At 33.9% G+C, this 19,009-nt stretch overlaps 1 protein-coding gene across 1 annotated transcript; it reads right to left on the minus strand.

Annotated features, from left to right (window-relative positions):
• Positions 1-2,447: 2,447 nt before the first annotated feature.
• LOC149785305 (nurim homolog) lies at positions 2,448-15,256 on the minus strand. Its single transcript, XM_089979197.1, has 4 exons — positions 15,187-15,256; positions 11,798-11,964; positions 7,490-7,660; positions 2,448-2,826 (listed from the first exon to the last, which is right to left on the minus strand). The coding sequence occupies exons 2-4, from the start codon at positions 11,909-11,911 to the stop codon at positions 2,548-2,550; spliced, it is 564 nt and encodes a 187-aa protein (XP_089835323.1). The 5' UTR covers positions 11,912-11,964; positions 15,187-15,256; the 3' UTR covers positions 2,448-2,547.
• Between the last annotated feature and the right edge of the window lie 3,753 nt (positions 15,257-19,009).

Genomic DNA, 19,009 nt, shown 5'->3' on the forward strand with positions numbered 1-19,009 from the left:
GGAAAAAACAACTGTTCAAAGATTTTCAAGAATTCTTGTCGTTATCGTGTAAAAAGCGAATGTTTTGCACAAAAATGCAGTATAAATAACAAAATTAGACTATAGTTAAGAAAATTATGATACAAAAACAACCACATTTTAAAAATGTACTGAGATTGATTTATAACAAGAAAAATGTAATATACTAGTAAAGATATATGATAAAAAATAGGCAGCATCAAGTGATCCCTTAAAGTTTTGTATACTATAACTGGCCCTAATTCTGTCAATATCATACAAAATGCATCACATAGGATCATAATATTTTAAATGTTTGTTTATTAATGTACAATTCATATAGGCATTCAGTACCAATTGTTTCTGTAATGGGTGTCATGTAGTACAATTTGATTACGCATACTTCTACATGGCAATTACTCGCTTAATTTTTATCCTCACATATCCATATATTTGTTAAGGTCATTAAATACGCCATCCCCCACCCCTGAGAAATATGGCAAAATCATTGTTCAAGTATGTGGACATTTTTGTAGAGGTCAACATAAAGGTGTGATCCAATACAAATCAGATTGAATAGTGTGCATTGTTATGTAACAATAAAAGTTGCATTTGTTGAAAAAAAAAATTTTTATTATCCTGCTATTTGTTACGATCTGACTTGACATCCTCTTTTCCTGACCCAATACATACTTGGCCATTGCTGTAAAAGTCCACAGTGATCAATAAATTTAGTCTGGGTGTTTACAGATGATGTTTATTGTGCAGTGCACTGAACAACTAGGATTGAATAGACTTTGGTTATTGATATTACAATTAAATTTAGAACAGCAATTAGTATTTAAGATGAATAAATGTGCCTTCTTCACCACACTGACATACACTTAACGAAAAACCTTGATGTCCAATTTCATGTTCTTTTCATTCTATAAAAAATAAATGTTCAGTTCTTCTCTGCCGTTTACTAATGAATATTCAAAGCAATAATATGCCTTAGAAAGAAAGTCAGAGAGATTTTTCTAACAATAAATGTTGGGAAAAGCAATGTATAATGCAAGAACAATACGATCTGGCATGGCATAAACTAATCTGATTAGATCGTCACTCATAAATGAAGCTAATTTATTTACATCTACTTCAGCTGATCCTGTGTCTTCTTGATTTACTATTTTAAACATAAGCTTTTCAGCTGTGTTAACGTAACACATAATGATGGAAATATGAAAATTTATATGTTGACAACACTCGGTAAAAAATGAAAACCCCCAATTCTGTAAGTTAGGTTCTTCCTAGAGGAAAAATATGTTCAATGTTATATATGTGTACCTTTCGGCTATAACTTTTGTTCACGAATAGAACATTTTGTTGTGATTATATGACAGTGTCAGTTCAATTTTAGAAAGACATGGGAAGTATTCCATGAAATTTTGTTGAAGCCTTTATAAAATTATTATTTTATCCATGAGATTTGTGAGGAAAGTGAAAGTTCATAAACTTAACTGCTAGAGATAAATACACATACATGGGCACTTTTTATATTAGGTCAGAAAATGATGAAAATTAACATTTAAAAGATAAACACATCAATTAACTCTTAAACTTTTAACGTTTGATTTACAAATAATCAAGCAATAACATGTATAAACCTTTCTCTAAATGTAAAAGTTTTTAAATCACTAAGAAAGTTTGTGAATATGTTTAACTAGGCCAGTGATTCCAAACCCCTGGGTCAAGACAACATTATGGATGGTTGCAAGGATTTTTTTGAGGGTAGCAAAACTTATCAAAATGTGGAAACAAGGTTTGTGTGGGTCAAAGAATATCTGTTAGAATCATGACCAAAAAAGGTTGTGAACCACTGAACTAGGCCACGAATATGACTAATGCCTCCATATATAAACAATAAAAAGAGTCTTGCGAAAACCAATGGTCTTAAATCAGAACATAAAGGTAGTCTCAAATTTACAAACACTGCATTATTCATAAGTGTGGAAAAATCAAGGATTAAATATTTATTATGTTTGTATTATAACACTGAGCATTGCTTGATTATGCTGCCTCAAGCTGAAGTGCATACAAAATATGTACGTATGTGTGTGTGTGTGTATATATATGTATATATGTGTGTGTGTGTGTTATGTATGTGTGTGTGTATGTATGTGTGTGTGTATGTATGTATGTATGGATGCATGCATGCATGTACATATATATGTATGTATATGATCCATGCGTTTCTGCTTGATGAAAATATATATATATATATACATATCTATATACATATACACACACACACGCATACATATATATATATATATATATATATATATATATATATATATATATATATATATTCCTTAATTCTATATTTAAATGAGTTTCCCACCCACCCACCCCTACAATTTCTTAATAAATTACATAATAATTTATTGCAATTTATGATAAAGGTTTTAGTATATAACCCAATGATGAAGATTCTAAAGCCAAAATATTTTGTGGAGTCTAAATTTTGCAATTACCATAATATCAAATATATGTGCGTTTAGTTTATTTTTACTGATACTTTTGTCCTAGTTGTCTCGTTGTAGTGGTATAACTCTTTGCAGTGACCCAACTCTGCATGTAGATGTGATCTGCCTGTGTTGTATACTGCCCCAACCAAACATATGGGGTCCATATGGTGGCCATAATGAGACGATCAAGTGTCATACATGGGTGCAACCACAACAGGAGGGTGAAACCACCTATTCCTGCATGTGGCATGTGATACAGCAGCTGTTTTAGCTTAGTTGGCATATAGTGTAGGGTGTGTCCTCTCACATAGAACCATACCTGTAATGAAAATTAGCTTTACTGATTAGAGAACAATTGCTAATTTTATTACTGAATCACTGCAAAATAACTTGAAGAATTTAAATACTTAAAGTGCCACATAGATCTGAATTCAAGAAAAAAGGAAGAGAAGAGAAAACTTCTAAGTTTCATCAAACTGACCTATCAACACTTGTCAGTCATGCCACTTGTTTAACAATACAGGTAAGCACTACTTGATTACAAAATAGTTGAGCATATTAAAATACCTCCAGGTACATTTTATGTCCACCATTTTCCTCCTTCAAGCTGAGTGTCACAATCATGAATGGATTATTGAAAATATTTAGAAACTTTGCAACAGTTTGAAATTTTTTAAAAATGTATTATGTTTAACATGTATCAATGAAGAAAATTCAATATCCAGATTGTTACATGTTTAGGCTCATAAACAGTAACAAAAGAAAGAGTGAAAACAACAAACTTTGAAAAATTTAACAAATAATTTATTTCCTTGGAAAAACAGTGAAAATGAAAAAAATAAGAACTTACGGTTTTAAGAATCAAATCCAAAAATAACCCAAGAATAATATACACAAATTAAATTTTAGAAGTCCTAGTAATGAAATGTTCTGATAAATTCAAGTTCGAGTCCCAAAGAAAAATCCAAAATGGAAGCCCAACCAGAGAAAAATGTCAATAAACAAAGGTTATACAGTAACTTGAAATGCAAAACAGATTCCCAGATGAGGGTCATGTGACCACATTCTAGAATGATTTAGAAGGTGTTCGCAAGTCTAATGGCACATAGCACAGTACAGCCTTGTTTTCAACACCACCATTCACTCACCAAAAATGAATATAAAAAAAAGAATTTGTTTACTTGACATTACATGTAATGAAATTAAAAATATATAAAAAATTAAAATTTACAAACAGACAATTAAATTAAATCAAATATACATAACAAGATGGTCTAAATGGAAAGTTATGTTCATTCCTTTCCCAAAACCTATATTAAACTTGGTAAAATTAAAATGACAGATCAAGGTTTGTGGTTGCCTACACAATGAGCTGAACCTGAACACAGTTGAAGGCAATTGTTAGTTCAAAATCATATTGTTAATATCATGTTTTCATCTGATGAAATAAAATCCTGAGTTTTGGAATATTTGTTCATGTTTTTAAAAGTTCCTTTTTGGAAAGACAACAGTAGTTTATATTTATGTAGGAAAGAATTAAATTATTTTCCCAGTAATTTTCCATGTTTAAAGTTTTAACAGGGCTTTATCATTCCTTTTAATTGTTTAATAGCCAGTCGATGTCTCCTTGAATAACTTAATTGTAAAATCAGCTATCTCTACCATCTATTTACCCATATGTTAACATTTTCATTAATAAATTGAATAACCTTCTTTATCTATAGAATCTCGGGTATCATATGTGACTTGGTCAACATAAGGTAAAATGTTTAAGTCAACAAGAATAGGTTATACTGTACAATCTACAATGCAAAAGTCTGATGGTACTGATAAAACTGGAATATTTATTTTCAAGCTACAATAAAGGTATTGAAATATGATGATTCAAATGATTTTATTGATATCAATTGATTTCAGTACTGAATGGTATAACTTATTTTTGGAGGGTTTTTCCTAACCATTATTTAATCTCATGAAAAAATATGGTACATACATAAAGTTAAAAAATGCAAAGTTAATGGCAGACCTGATACTTCAGTAAAGTTCAAAAGAATGTTATTTATCTTTCAAAATAAGATCGGATAATATGTATCTGGAGCAAAGCTACAGTTATTGAAACCAAATTTTGGAGTAAATGGTTTCTCTGATAATATCCATCTGATCATAATGCATCAGGAGAACATCCACTGCCTTTTGCTTTGATAAACCCAGTGGAAGTTGAGTAACCTGTGTTACAAAGAAGTTGCTAAGTGACTTCATAAGATAACCTGTTGCAGTGCCAATATACGTTCCAGCATATTGAATGAACTATTTGGGATGAATGATCTCAAAGCTATAAGCCAGAGAATGTTGCTTCCGACCTCCATCCCATATCTTAAATAATATCAGCCAAGGACCAGTTGCACTTTAAGGTTATGCTGATGGCAACTGACCTAATTATGAAAGCCAATCTGCATAAAAAATGTATCTGGTCTTGAGTCAGATCTAGGACAAAGCCTGAGTGGAGATAATGTACCTTCCTTCTTTGATTGGGAAAAACGAGAAAGACCTCCCTTTTCTGATCGCCTTGATGTACTTCAGTTTACCACTTATTGCAGAAGAAGGGTCCAAAGAAGACAGCAGTTTCAAACACAAGACTGATTTCCCCTGTGTAGGAGCTTGTTATAGAAAACTTGGGTCAACTAATGAAACATTAATTACACTGAGGCTCTAGACGGTGGTTCCAAGGATGGTAGGTTCTATTTTAGACAATGGGACAAGGATTTTGGCTGAGACCAACTGAAATTGGCAGGAAGGGTACATAGACCTTTGTTCAGGCCTATATCCTCCTTTCTGTGATAATGAAACATGTCTGAAATCATTGAACAGTAGTCCTGAATGTGATAACTGCTAACTTTTCCTCAAAATGCCATAGGAGTAAGATAATCATTGGAAGAAAACTCTCCATTCCCCCCACAGAGCCTTTCAAAATAGTGAGCTATCATGGGCAAACAGTTTTTCTGCCAAGTTCATGGAAATCTATCTGTTTGAAGGCTTGTTTGATACATGTCGGGTACTGAAATTCTGGGTTGGGAAGGAAAACCTACATGGGAAGCTTTCTGCTATTAGATTCAGGTCATTAATCCACCATTTTTCTCACTCATGGGTAGCAACCAGGATTAGTCCACAATTGTTTTGTTTGTGTGGCAACCAGGATAAGTCTGCTGAGGCTGAAAGGGAAGGATACACATCAAGACTTTGCAGTTTACTGCAGGGGCATCAACTGCCCAAGCTCTGGGATCTGGGACTAGTGAGAAAAAAGTTTTTAATGGACCATTCAGAGTGAATCTGAACAGCAAGTCTGCATGGAATGTGATAGTCTTGATTGTGGATTTGTAACAGACACCACCCGAGAAAGTCCCTAACAAGAAGGCAGAGATCAGGGGAACTGGTTCCCCTTGCCTTCTGATATGTTCATTATGGCAGCCATATATGAGGTCCGATTGGCACTATTCTGATTACAGGCCAACTAGAAATCATAATTATTTTCTGGCAAACCCCATGTCAATATGGGTGTCCATATAGAAGGAGTAGCAATAACAACATTTTCAAGATGACCAATGTTGCAGCCATTTAGGATTTTAGATCAGCACAATTTTTTTTCAAGACCAACCAGATAACATAAGAAGCCTTCCAGTAAAATCCCTAAGCTGATACAACTTTCCATTCAGGAAGTTGTTGTTTATGTTGTTGTGGATTTAATGCCATTTTCATACATGATAGACTATACATGGTGGATAATATATCTGATGTAAAAAGAACCCAGGAAAACTCTGGAAGGAACCACCAGCACACAAGAAGCAACTGGCAGGCTTTCTCACACACCCACACTGGCTGAGTCCAAAACTTGAAACAATGCAGCCAGATCTGAGATGACTACTGTGTTTGTCATACGTGATTTTAGATCCACACCATTTTCATTTGGAACCAACTAGACATCATCAGAAGTCCTTGAGTGAAAACCATTTAGGTGGAGTAGCATTAATAAAATTTACAAGACTGCAACTGTGGTGGCCATTTTCACTTATGATCAACTAACTATACATCATAATAAATAAAATCCTATGCTGAAAAATCCATGTCAATATGACTTTTGTTCTGGAGGAGTGATAACAAGGTTTTCAATATGGACATCAGACTGGCACCATTTTCATTGGGACCAACAAGACATGATAAAAGCCCTTTAGTGAAAACCCCATGTTAATATGACCAGCCATTCTTGAGTAGTGATAAAAAGATTTTCAAGATGACCACTGTGGCAGCCATCTTGGATGTATGAGTGGCTGTTGCATCCTTGCTGGACATCAAATTGACACCATTTTCATATAGGACTAACTAAGCATCAGAATGCAATTACATGTTGATATTACCATCCATTCAGCAGGAGCTGCGTTAACATAATTTTCTAGAGGGCTGCTGCGGTGGCCATATTTAAACATCAGATTGTTACTATTTTCATCTGGGACCAATCTTTTAATGAAAACCCCATGCTGATACGACCATCCATTCAGGATGAGTAACAATAACAAGGTGGCAACTGCAGCATCCATAGCGGTTGTCCAGGTAGCACCATTGTCATTTAGGACCAACTAGTTGATATGATGAATGCATGAGTAAGGTTTCAAGGAAATCCTCCAAGTACTTTAAGAGGTGCTAATGGACAGAGGGACAAAAGGTGATGGACAACTGATCAATCCTGGTCTATATCCAGAAGAGCTAACCATTAAAAGCCATCTGGGTAAATAAATAAAAACAATACATAAATACCAAATTAATAATAATAATAATAATAATAATAATAATAAAAAGAATAAATTTGTAGTTGTTGTTATTAAAGACAAAATATCTAATATATATCATCTAATGACAAGTGAAAAGTATAAAAATTTCTTTAAGCAACAATGAATAACAAACACTAAAAAATATTTTTGAGTGCTACCAACCTGTTTGATTCCAAGCAGGTGCAGAGGTTCCAACATGAGACACTCAAGCACTAGAATGCTCCAGATAATGGCATGAACTAAAGTAAAGAACAACCAAAGGAGGGGGGACTGTCTTGTGTCAATGAACCACAGGGACAGCTCTGGTATGGGCTCCCAGTAATTCATCACAAACTGAAATAGAGGATGATAATAAAATTTTACTTTTATCCTCAAGTACACATGCAAACTCATTATTTAAACACAAGGATATAAGTAACTGCAATAACTGCATATTGGTCTATTTCAGCAGTGACAACATTTCTATCCTTTAAGTCAAGCCAAGTTTTTACAGCATTTTAATCTGACCATAATTCAATATTCTTAAACACTTAATAGTACTTCCCTTTTTATAAAATCTGTATATGTTTACATCACTGATGGTTAATTTTGTGTGAATATTGCAAAAATACTTCCCAAACCCAAGTGAAAATGGGGCTTGTTGGAGGATCATGGGGTGGGGGCCTGAGCAAAACTATTCCTACTGGTTGACATTGGCAGCAGAATTCAAAGAGCTAACCAAATTAGATAATCTTGCATAACATTGCATGATCATATAGAGTACATTATGATCAGTCATTTCTCTGGTTTTTCAAAGGTACAGACAATGAATGTAGAGTTTCACTTCTCTGGTTTTTCAAAGGTACAAACAATGGATTTAGAATCTCGGTATCAAACATTTCTTATGGATTCGTGCTGACCTACCACCACTCCAGTTACCACCCATTAATGAATACATCGTGGGTTGTGCCCTTACATTGTTTATGCACATGGGGCTACCATGGGATAGGATATTTTTCCCCAATCGGATCCTCATAAATTACACTAATAATGTAAAGGTCATGCCCGTTTAATACATTTCTTTTAAAGTTTTAAATAGGATAAAATAAGAACATTTTCTTCATGCTGGGATCAGCTTAGCCCTATTCCATGACTGAGATCAACTGGGGATCAGCCTAGTATAGATTTAGTTAAGATAGGATCAGCCTAGAATACATTTGCATGCTGGATCAGCCTAGTACATAGTCTACTTAAGCTGGGATCAGCCCAGAATACACCTGAATGCAGGGATCAGCCTAGCACAGATTTTACTTAAGCTGGAATCAGCCTAGCACAGTCTACGGAAGCTGGGATCAGCTCAGATTACACTTTAACGCTTGGATCAGCCTAGCACCAATTATCCTTGAGCTGGGATCAGCACAGAATACACAATAATGCTGGGATCAGCATAGCATAGATTTACTTCAAGATGGGATCAATCCAGAATATATTCTAATGATGGGATCAGCCTAGCACAGATTTTACTTGAACTGGGATCAGCCTAGCACCTATTCTACTTGAGCTGGGATCAGCCCAGAATACACTGTAATGCTTGGATCAGCCTAGCATCGATTGGGCACGGTAGATTGGGAATCAGTCTTTTACGCACTGAGCTGTGATCAGTCTAGCACCAATTCTGCTTGAGCTGGGATCAGCCCAGAATACACTCTAATGCTGAGATAAACTTAGCAACAATTGGGAATCAGTCATTTACATTCAGATTCTAGCCCATGAGTAGCCCCACCCCCAGAGAGCCAAATATTTTTAAATATTTAAATTAAGTATTATGTTAATTTAGTTATGAGTTTGATGTTGTAGAATATTAGTAATACTGAATAGTGGCATGTTTGAGAGAAAGGGAGAGAGTGAGAAAAAAAAATAAAAATAAATAAGCCAATGTATTAATCAAATCTCTGTATACTCATGTATCCTTATTTCTTACAATGCATGTATTAAATCTTTTCTTGTACAAATCAATATTGTTTTGTTGTGCATAAATTCAAATTAATACAGTGCTAACCCTGTCAATACTTGTAGAGAACAGTTGTTTCAAGCTGTTCTCAGCACCCTTATAAATTTCTCAATGTCTGCATTTATAACTTTTATACAATTAGTGTCTTTTATCTTCTCACATGTTATTTACCTCACATATGCAAAACCAAAATGACATTAATCTTCGAGGTTTGCTGTGTAACTTTAGAAGATGACTTCCAGTATGCTAGGGTACAAACTTCAGACACATAGTTAAAGTTATATTACCTAGGGTTTATTATTGCCAGAAATTTCTTATCTTAATATGTTTTGATACGCGACAGTGTCTTGCAACATGTACTGCAATATAGTGGGAATATCTGATAAAAGTGCAAAATATTCAAGTAGGAACAAGTCAAAGTTTCATACAAATTTACTGTATATACTCGCTTATAAGTTGAGTCCAACTGCAAATAACACATTTCCAGATCTGGGTCTGTGCAGTTTGTTAGGAGTAATCAGCAGAATAAACAATACAGACCCTGATCTGCAGGTGCATTATGCTATGGCAGATCAAGGATCTTTGTTGTCTGCAGTTTGACTCAACTTATAAGTGAGTATGGATGGTAATTTCTTTTAACTCTCTCAAAGTGATCAATAACTGGAAAACACCTTTCTATGCAAGTGTCTCATTGCTACTCAATAAGCATCTTCTTAACTGTGTCCTCAATTTTGGCTGTCAGTGATGGTGTCAGTGAATGTCAGTAGTCAAGTTTGCCATCCTACCTTTGAACTTCACCCTCACATGACAATCCCAAACAAATAACAAGGTTATTAATTAAAATACTTGGAGAAGTTCAGCCAAGAATGCTGCAAGACAAGTGATGAGTGTTGTTTTATTCAGTCCAATATCTGTTATTTTGGGTCACTGCTATGTAACAGGCAGAATATAACATACAGTTCAATCATGTTCTTGGCAGAAACATTTCAGAAATAATTCTGGGTTTTAGACCAACATACACTGAAGAAGACAAAAATTCAAATGAAACGAAGGCTGAAGTAGAATTTTTCCCTGTAAAGATACTGTGCAAAAACCAATTCATTGGCAATCTACATCAGTACATGTACATGACCTGGCAGGACCATGATCTCCCGATATATTGGTAAAACAGTACACCCAGAATATTATCTCATAATTGCAGTTGAATAAAGCAACTGATGCAGAATACTTTCAAAAACAATAACATAGCACCTTGACTATATTAATAACAATATTGACGCTGAAGCTTACATGTGATATCCAGCATGACTTGCCATTCACAAGCAAGAGAAAAAGTGTGAGCATGTGACTCAAAGCCAAAGGTCAAGGAAGCATGTATTCTCACTAAAGAGAATTGTGACGCCAGTTATATGTACTGACATAACTTGAATCTAGTGATAACATGTATGTGTTCAAAGTTGTTGGTTTTATCAATGTTCTTCCCCTTTCCTCCATCTGAAACACCATCTTATGCAACCACTCATTTCATCACAACTACTTAAAATGATTTGAAAAATTTATTGTACTACAAGCAAAAAAAGTAAACTCTAAACCAAAAGCTATTTTGCTAACTAAGCGTGCAAATCATGTATTTGTCTATGATGGATATGCATGCAAATCATCAGCTATGAGCTTTTTTTCTCTTTTGATTTTTCTCAGGTTTGTGGGACTGAGTGCATAAAAAGTCCACGTGTGATTTTCACAAGAGCTCAGGATTAGACTTAAAGTTTGGAATCCAGTATTGACTGAAATTTAAGTACGGCTTAAAATTGACCAATCAAATGTCTTAGGTCATGGTTTAATTTAAGACTTAATGCTGGTGAGACTGAGACCGGATCTGATTTCTATGGGAATCTGAGGTTGTTGTTGTTGTTGTTGTAGGGTTTAACGCTATTTTTCAGCACATGATAGGCTATACATGGCGGCCAGTATTAATGGTGGAGGAAGAACCTGGGAAGACCCACGGAAAGAACCACTGACCCACGAGAAGCTACTGGCAAGCTTTCTCACATACCCACATTGGCTGAATCCGAGACTCGAACCCACGCAGACAGAGGTGAGATGGCAATGATCCGTAACGGAGAGCGCTTTAGACCACTCGGCCACTCGGGGCCCTGTTGGATTCTGAGGTAACTGTATGGTAAAATCCCTTTGTATGATTTCAGATACTGTCATTTCCAAGAGAAAATGGTCAAATTACAATCCACTTCGAGCAATCCTGTTTTTGAACCAACCTTGTTCAAGCTTGTGTGGTAACCAGCAAGTTTCAATCTGTGATCTCCTAATAGCCTTAACAAAGGACATTTTTAATGAACTAGCAAGATGTATCAAGAATATATCCTTTCTTTCCCTTACATTTTCACTACTAAAAATAAGAACAATTTTGAAATAAAGAGCAAATATCACTGATTTTATCATTTAAACTATGTAGTATTAATTGCCTTGAGCGTTAGAGCTGAGAGAAGAACATAAAAGGAGCGAGTCAGGGGTCCCATTCCTGTTCTCTCCATCAGGTTTCTGTAGGGATCAGATGCTAGGCCACTGTGCACAGCCATAAAAAACACCACCAGGCAGGCATCAATGGTAAACAGAGCAAGTAATGGAGGATCTAGAATGAAAAAACAAATCAAGTCAAAAATATTCCAGTCAGGGCCATGTGAATTTCTTTTAAAGTACAGAATTAGGTACTGATTATATCGACAAATTTTAAACCGAGAACTTTAAATCTATCTCTCATGTAACTGAAATTTACATACACAGTATGTATTGCCTATAGTCATAAAACTTACTGTAATTTGCAGACCACTCTGATGGCCTAAGTGGTTAGAAAGTCTGCCTTGGATGCAGGTTCAAGCCCTAGCCAAGTCATACCAAAAACATATAAAAATGGTACTAGCAGCTGCCTTGCTTTGCACTCAGCATTACAAGGTTAGTGTTACTGGTCACCCTGGTGTCATGATAATGTGACTAGGTGAAACACGATGCTACAGTGCTAGACATCACTATAAACTGCCACACTGCAGACATCGTAGCGATATGACTGAAACTTTTTTAAAGCTACGTTAAAAATCCAAATCACACACACACAAACACACATAATGTAATTTGTATGCTTAGCTAGAAGTATTATACTAATATTCTTACTGGTATTTCTGATCTTATTTCCACAGTTAAATTACAAAAATTAAATACGGTTTCAGTTCTTAAAGTAACTCTTACATGTACTAGCAATGTGATATGCTAGTACCCAGATACAGAGACTTACTGAAATTTACAAATGGAAATTAAACATGGCCTTCAACAGGGGTCTATTTTAGGCCTATTGCTCTTTCTCATTTTCAAAAACAACATTCCTCAGTGGACAGTCAGCATAAACTCAGACTTATTAACAGATGATGTGTATAACAGCTTCACATGGTCATGTAATTACTGTACTCCAATATAAGAAATACTGAGATGTGGTAAAAACAAAATAAAATGGTTATAACTGAAACAAAAACAATATTTATGTTAACAGCCTCATCTATAAAGCATTCCACTTCTAAAAAGCTTGTCAATATGGAATAAATATTAAGGATGACTAACTTTCAGGAGTGAATTAGCTGAAAGTGGTTAGAGTGGAACAAACATAATGACTATATTTGTTTATATCTTTAACAAATATCTACCCATGCAAACTAGAATATTGGTCCACAGTGCCTACAGTTATGTAGTTACAGAATAGTGTTTGACAATATGCTCTGAGAGTCAGTTAAAATAAGCAAGATACAAAAGAGTGCAGCATGCCTATTTATGGATGCTCCTTTTGACACATCATCTAGCATTCCTTTCTATGAAATGAAATGAGTTCAAACAAATGACAGAATAAACTCTCAAAAATTAGTACCATATATACTCACGTATAAGTCAAGTCAAACTACAAACAACAAAGATGCTGATCTGCTCTAACATAATGTAGTTGCAGATCAGGGTCTATGTTGTTTGTTCTAATGATTACTCCTGTCAAATGCACAGATCCAGATCTGCTGGTGCATTATGCAACAGCAGACCTGCATCTGTGCAGTTGGAATTGTTTAATAGTGAGTATATATAGTACTCCTCTACAAATATATAAACTGCAATATGCCAGATTACATGGAAGAACTGTTCATAAATAATCATGGGCTCTATGCTTTACAGCCAATCTCACATGGTTACTTGAAACTTCCAAAACCCAATACATGCACTGAACAATTTATATCTAAATTCTTTGCTTGCATGAAAAGGATCAACCAGTACTGTTGCTAGTTTTATATAAAAAAAATCCAAACTATTTAATGGTTGATTTGAAAGACTGATACATGCCATTATAATTCTGCAAAATTTCTGTTACTTTTTCAACTGTTTTGTCTTTGTGACTACTTACCTATGTTCTGATATGACTGGCAGAGTAAAGCAATAAATAACTTAATTTGTTACATTATCAAATTGTGGGACTTTTATTTCTCCTAAACTTGTTTTGTTAGTAATATATGTGCATGCAGATTGTTAGAAAGTAGTTGAGGAGATCCATCTTATTCTAATTCAGCTACCTTAGTTTATAAAAAAAGCGATTAACTAGCTCAAAATTAGTGGCAGACTGCTAGTCGGAGGCTACTGGTAGTAAATTTCCTGTTGGACAGTTTTAATAATCTGAACAGTCTGAGGCTCATAAAGTTTTAATTAATGCCCCCAGTTTTCCACCTACATTAATATATGTCAGGAGGAGATCAATGGGAACTTCTTTTCACACTTGCTCCAGCTAACAGTCTTAAAGAATTGCATTTTGATCTATATTCTATACATTATCAACTACCAAGTCAAAACTGTGCACACCACCTATACCATTACACCCACCTCACCCCGAGTTCCTCAACATTATACATGTAAAAAGTGCTATCCACTGGAATAAATGTAAACATTTAATAAGCACCCTTGTTATTCAATCACTATTTGCTGTACAGACTGGCACTCAGTATTCTGGGCAATTCCAGATCTCTCCACTCCAGATGGGTCATACATATTCAGAATTTTCATTCTTTAAGGCTTGACATGAACCAAATATAGCACATGTTGATATCATTTTGTCACCAAAATATACCAGTGTATTCATAGGCATGGACTTATAGAAATTTTATATAGATACTGAATGGCAAGTATATTTTCCAGCAATTTAACACCCATGTCCCAATGTATGGCACAACCTGTCAATTTATGGATCTCATGTATATAAACCAATTTTTGGTGATCAGCTCTCTCATGAAAACATTGCTTTCCCAATTGAATGGCTCTACTGGATACATGAAAGGCTAAGGCAGGCACTTTCTATTTTTGATTTTTAAACCAAAAGGTGGTGTATTTTATAAAAGCAGGAGCTTCAATTTGGCATTTGATTTGATTTTCAATGTTTTAAAATGTATGTACCACAAAGCAAACTACAAACAGAACATTAACATTTGCAATGCAATTCAATTCATATATCACTTCAATCTGCAGATAACACAATTTTATTGTCCATTTATTTGGACAATTGCTCACAGGCAAGTTAATTTAACCACACTTATCCCAATAGACAAGTAATTTGAAAAGTTAATATCCAGCTATGTTCTTAGGATAATGCATCAGTTTTCTGCAATCTGTGTCCATTTCCCCTTGTTTTTATTGGAATTCTATAGGATTACTAAAGGGATTTTTTAAATATTTTTCAACAATTTAACATCCATGTCCTACGAGAAATTCACCTACAAAAGCGAGTGAAAAGTAGAAATCCCTTCATCTGTTTTCACTGACATAACACCAGGTTCAATGTTACCTGTTTTCTGGTACTGCCTTGAAACTTTGTGGCTTTTTTTTGCACCAAGATAATACTGCACTGAACACAAAAATGGAATTATTCCAAAATGGCTGAGAATGATGGATAAATACAACTCAAATCTTGTGTGTAGCTTAGTAACACTTAAGGCTAGAGATAAATATGATTAAAAAACAGTTAAAAAGACATCTAATCATAAACAATGATGAAAACTTAATCAAAATTTTTTAAGTCATTTTAGAGTTATAAGCTTTTATCTTAAAACAATATTTATGTGGAGATAACTCATCACAAACTTATTAACTTTTCCTGACTTGGATGACATCACAGATCTGGAATAATAATTCAAAGTAATTAAAATTTTCTTTAACAACACTTAAGTTCTCTTTTATTTGTTTTCTTTTCAAAAAAATTCATTCAAATTAACACAAATTAACACTCATCATCTGATAAATACCTCTCTAATATTATTAATATTACAAGCAAAACATTAAATTTGAGGTTTCTGGATAAACAAATGATACAAATTCTCCAATTTCAACATATTTTTAGTTAACATTTTAAGTATGTACCATGACATCTGAATATAGTCCATCCAAAATACTGCTTAAAATGGCAGATTTTTTTTTTTTAAATCATTTTTATTTCAATTTTCAGTCTTGTGTAGAACTGTAATTTACATACTTTACTTAAAAACAGCATTGCATTAGAAAAAAAGGAAGAAAAACAATTTTAAAGCCAAAAACTTCATCTTTTCATTAAAACTCAAAAATATTAAGGAGATTGACCAAAAGCTATCTGCCTGAATTTTTAATTTCAATACAAGTTCTGTTATGATTTTTATGGAATTTATACTGATGTTTATATTAAGCTGTCCACTTTATTTTTATGATATTTCTCTCTAAACTTGTGTCACATTAGGTATCAAAGTGCCTGAGTATCATTTTTAGTACAGCCCTAAAACATTTTCTCTGTATTGGAAAAGGTCCAATGTTTTAAAATTTGGTATACATAGTAGGTAATTTTGTGTACATTGATATCAGACAAGTTCCCAATCTCATCAGATAAAATCTTACAAACACATTGCAGGGGTATGATAGGGCTGGTAAATTAATCAAGTGAATAATCATAGCTGATTAAAAACAAAATTCATATACAGCTACTTGAAAATGGTTTTAAATACTGAAATTCTAGCCTCACTGAAAAAAGAAATACATGTGGGAACAAAGATTAACAAACAAAATAAACCTTAGAATTAATATCCATATAGGTCATATACAATCACTGAAACCTCCAAAGCAATGACAACCCAACTTATGTAACCATCCTGAAGCTACAAAAGAATAATACCACTGGAATACAACAGACCCAAGTCCCTGCTCTCAAGCCTGTAGTTGGTAAACTAAGATAAAAAAGGAATACATTATATTCCAATCTTTAAAATATACTTGGTAGATAGAGATTTTATAAATTCTGTCATTTTTTCTAATTTTCTAGGATTAGCATGGAGCTTTATGTAGTCTCAGGTATGTAAACTTTCATCTACCAATGCTTATCAGAAAACAGTCAGCCTCATCTGCCATATATGGAACTGATTACTTTAAGGCTGACCCAGTGCCAAAAAATGTAATAATAAATGTTACATTACTGCAAAGGAAGATGGCTACAATGTTACAATTTGAAAAAAAGCATAAGGTTTTCAATCCAGCTGCTAATGAGAATACTGCAGTGGGAAAAAACACTGAAATGCAAGGGATTCTTTAATCTGCAACCATAAAAATTACTGTCTAGCATAAGAATAAACATACATTGTAGAACAATGTGGCAACTGGTGCAGACCATCTACATTTGTATATATATATATATATATATATATATATATATATATATATATATATATATATATATATAAAGTAAACAGTGTGCATTGTCATGGAATAAATATAACAAATTAGTGCTGGTCCTCTGAAGGAAAAGTTATAAAACATGCTCTGTTCCACCACAGTATTATGTATTCTCAGTAAAAGAGAATGTCACCATACAAATAAATCAACAAAAACAATAATAAAAAACACAACAACCCAATTTATTATTTGATTTTCATATTTAAGTTCATGCACTAAACTTCTAATATTCGTTGGTCTATCACTGCCATTTCTTTTACATTACTGTATTTCTTTGCATAACTGAAAATACTATTTTAAATCATAACTTAGAAAAATACACCAATGACTTCTAACTGGAGAAAGAACATTTTAAAATAAATAAATGTGACTTGCTACTATGAATACCAGATCGTCTCATGTTTAAGCTGGAGAAAATGACGCCCCACCATAACCACCAACGTCGGCAAAAACGCAGAATAAAAGAACATGCTATTGAAATGTCCCCCCGGGTCGGCCCTGATTGTACAATGAAGTAGTGTTCCGTTACTGTGTCATATCAGGGCCGTATCATTGAAGCACGAACAACAATTAACAACTTTTTTAATTTTATTTCTAATGTTCAACACAGTCCATAAAAAAACTTAAAGTATATTATGATGAATTTCTTGCTCCATAACTTTGGTTTGTGTTGCATTACTCTAGCCCACCTCTATTACTGAACAATACTGTGTTTAGCAATGACAAGATCCCTCGAATTAATGATACACATTTACGTTCTCAGTTTCCACTATTACCTGAGTCTTTTTGATAAACGGTCTGCTTTGAAACGAAGAGCATAAGCTGAGACGATGTGAAAATGGTGAATACGAATGATATAAAACCAATAAACAAGAAATAAAAAGATATAATCATTTTGCAAGAAGCTCCTGTCTACGCGAGCGCACTTGGTGGAATTACCTATGTAGCGAATCCGAATAACGATCCAGTTTCAAGAAGGACAGTCGGTTTTGCCGCACTGTCGACATAAAAAATATTTAGCATTCAGATAATACCATAAACGATTTTCATGTGTAGCTAGCTTATGTCAGGTGTAAACCATCTTTCTGTTACAATTCTGTAAAAATTCGGGACAATGAAGGACTCTGAAATACTTCGGTACAAAGAGACGTAAAATGTACATGCACTAATAAATATTATTATATATATACACGTATGACTGATACTTAAATTGTAAACAACGATACGAGCCCCTGTCTTCGGTAATTCACTTTTAATTTATTGAGACTTCCAAGGACTACCTTGTGATTGCACCAGAAAGTCTTTTTCAGCCCATTTTATTTATTTTTTCTTATATATATATATTGTTTAAGTAAAAATGTTTAAGTAAAAAAAAAAAAAATAAGAACATTTTTTTTAAAATTATATTTTTTTATTATTTCTGTTTCCTAGTTGCCTTATTTGTATTTTATCTGTTTGGGTTTGTTTGGTGTCATTTACATTTTCAGGTTAAGTTTATTTAATTAAGACATATATCTTTGCCGAATTACTCGGGTCGCTAGGACTGGTCAAAGACATCTGATCTTATTTTCCATCCTATATTTGAGTTTCTTATCATGAATACTAATTATGTGATGTTTATTACCAGGCTATGTCTATTTGGATAAGACAGATGTCTTTGCCAATCAATCGGGTCGCTAAGACGAGTCAAAGACATCTGATTTTATTTTTTCCCTTTATTTAGGTTTGTTAGCCTGTACTAGTGTGTTATGTTATTTTCTGGCTAAAATTATTTGGATAAGATATATTTCTTTGCCAAAGAACTCGGGTCACTTAATACAGGTCAAAGGCATCTGATCTTATTGGTCATAACGTTTGATTTATTAGCCAGTTTCCGGCGCGAACAATACGATAAGATAATAAACTTTAGGTCGCCTATG

This window comes from Sinohyriopsis cumingii, chromosome 13 (assembly GCF_028554795.1).
Source record: "Sinohyriopsis cumingii isolate HCF-2022 chromosome 13, ASM2855479v2, whole genome shotgun sequence".
Classification (NCBI taxonomy): domain Eukaryota; kingdom Metazoa; phylum Mollusca; class Bivalvia; order Unionida; family Unionidae; genus Sinohyriopsis; species Sinohyriopsis cumingii.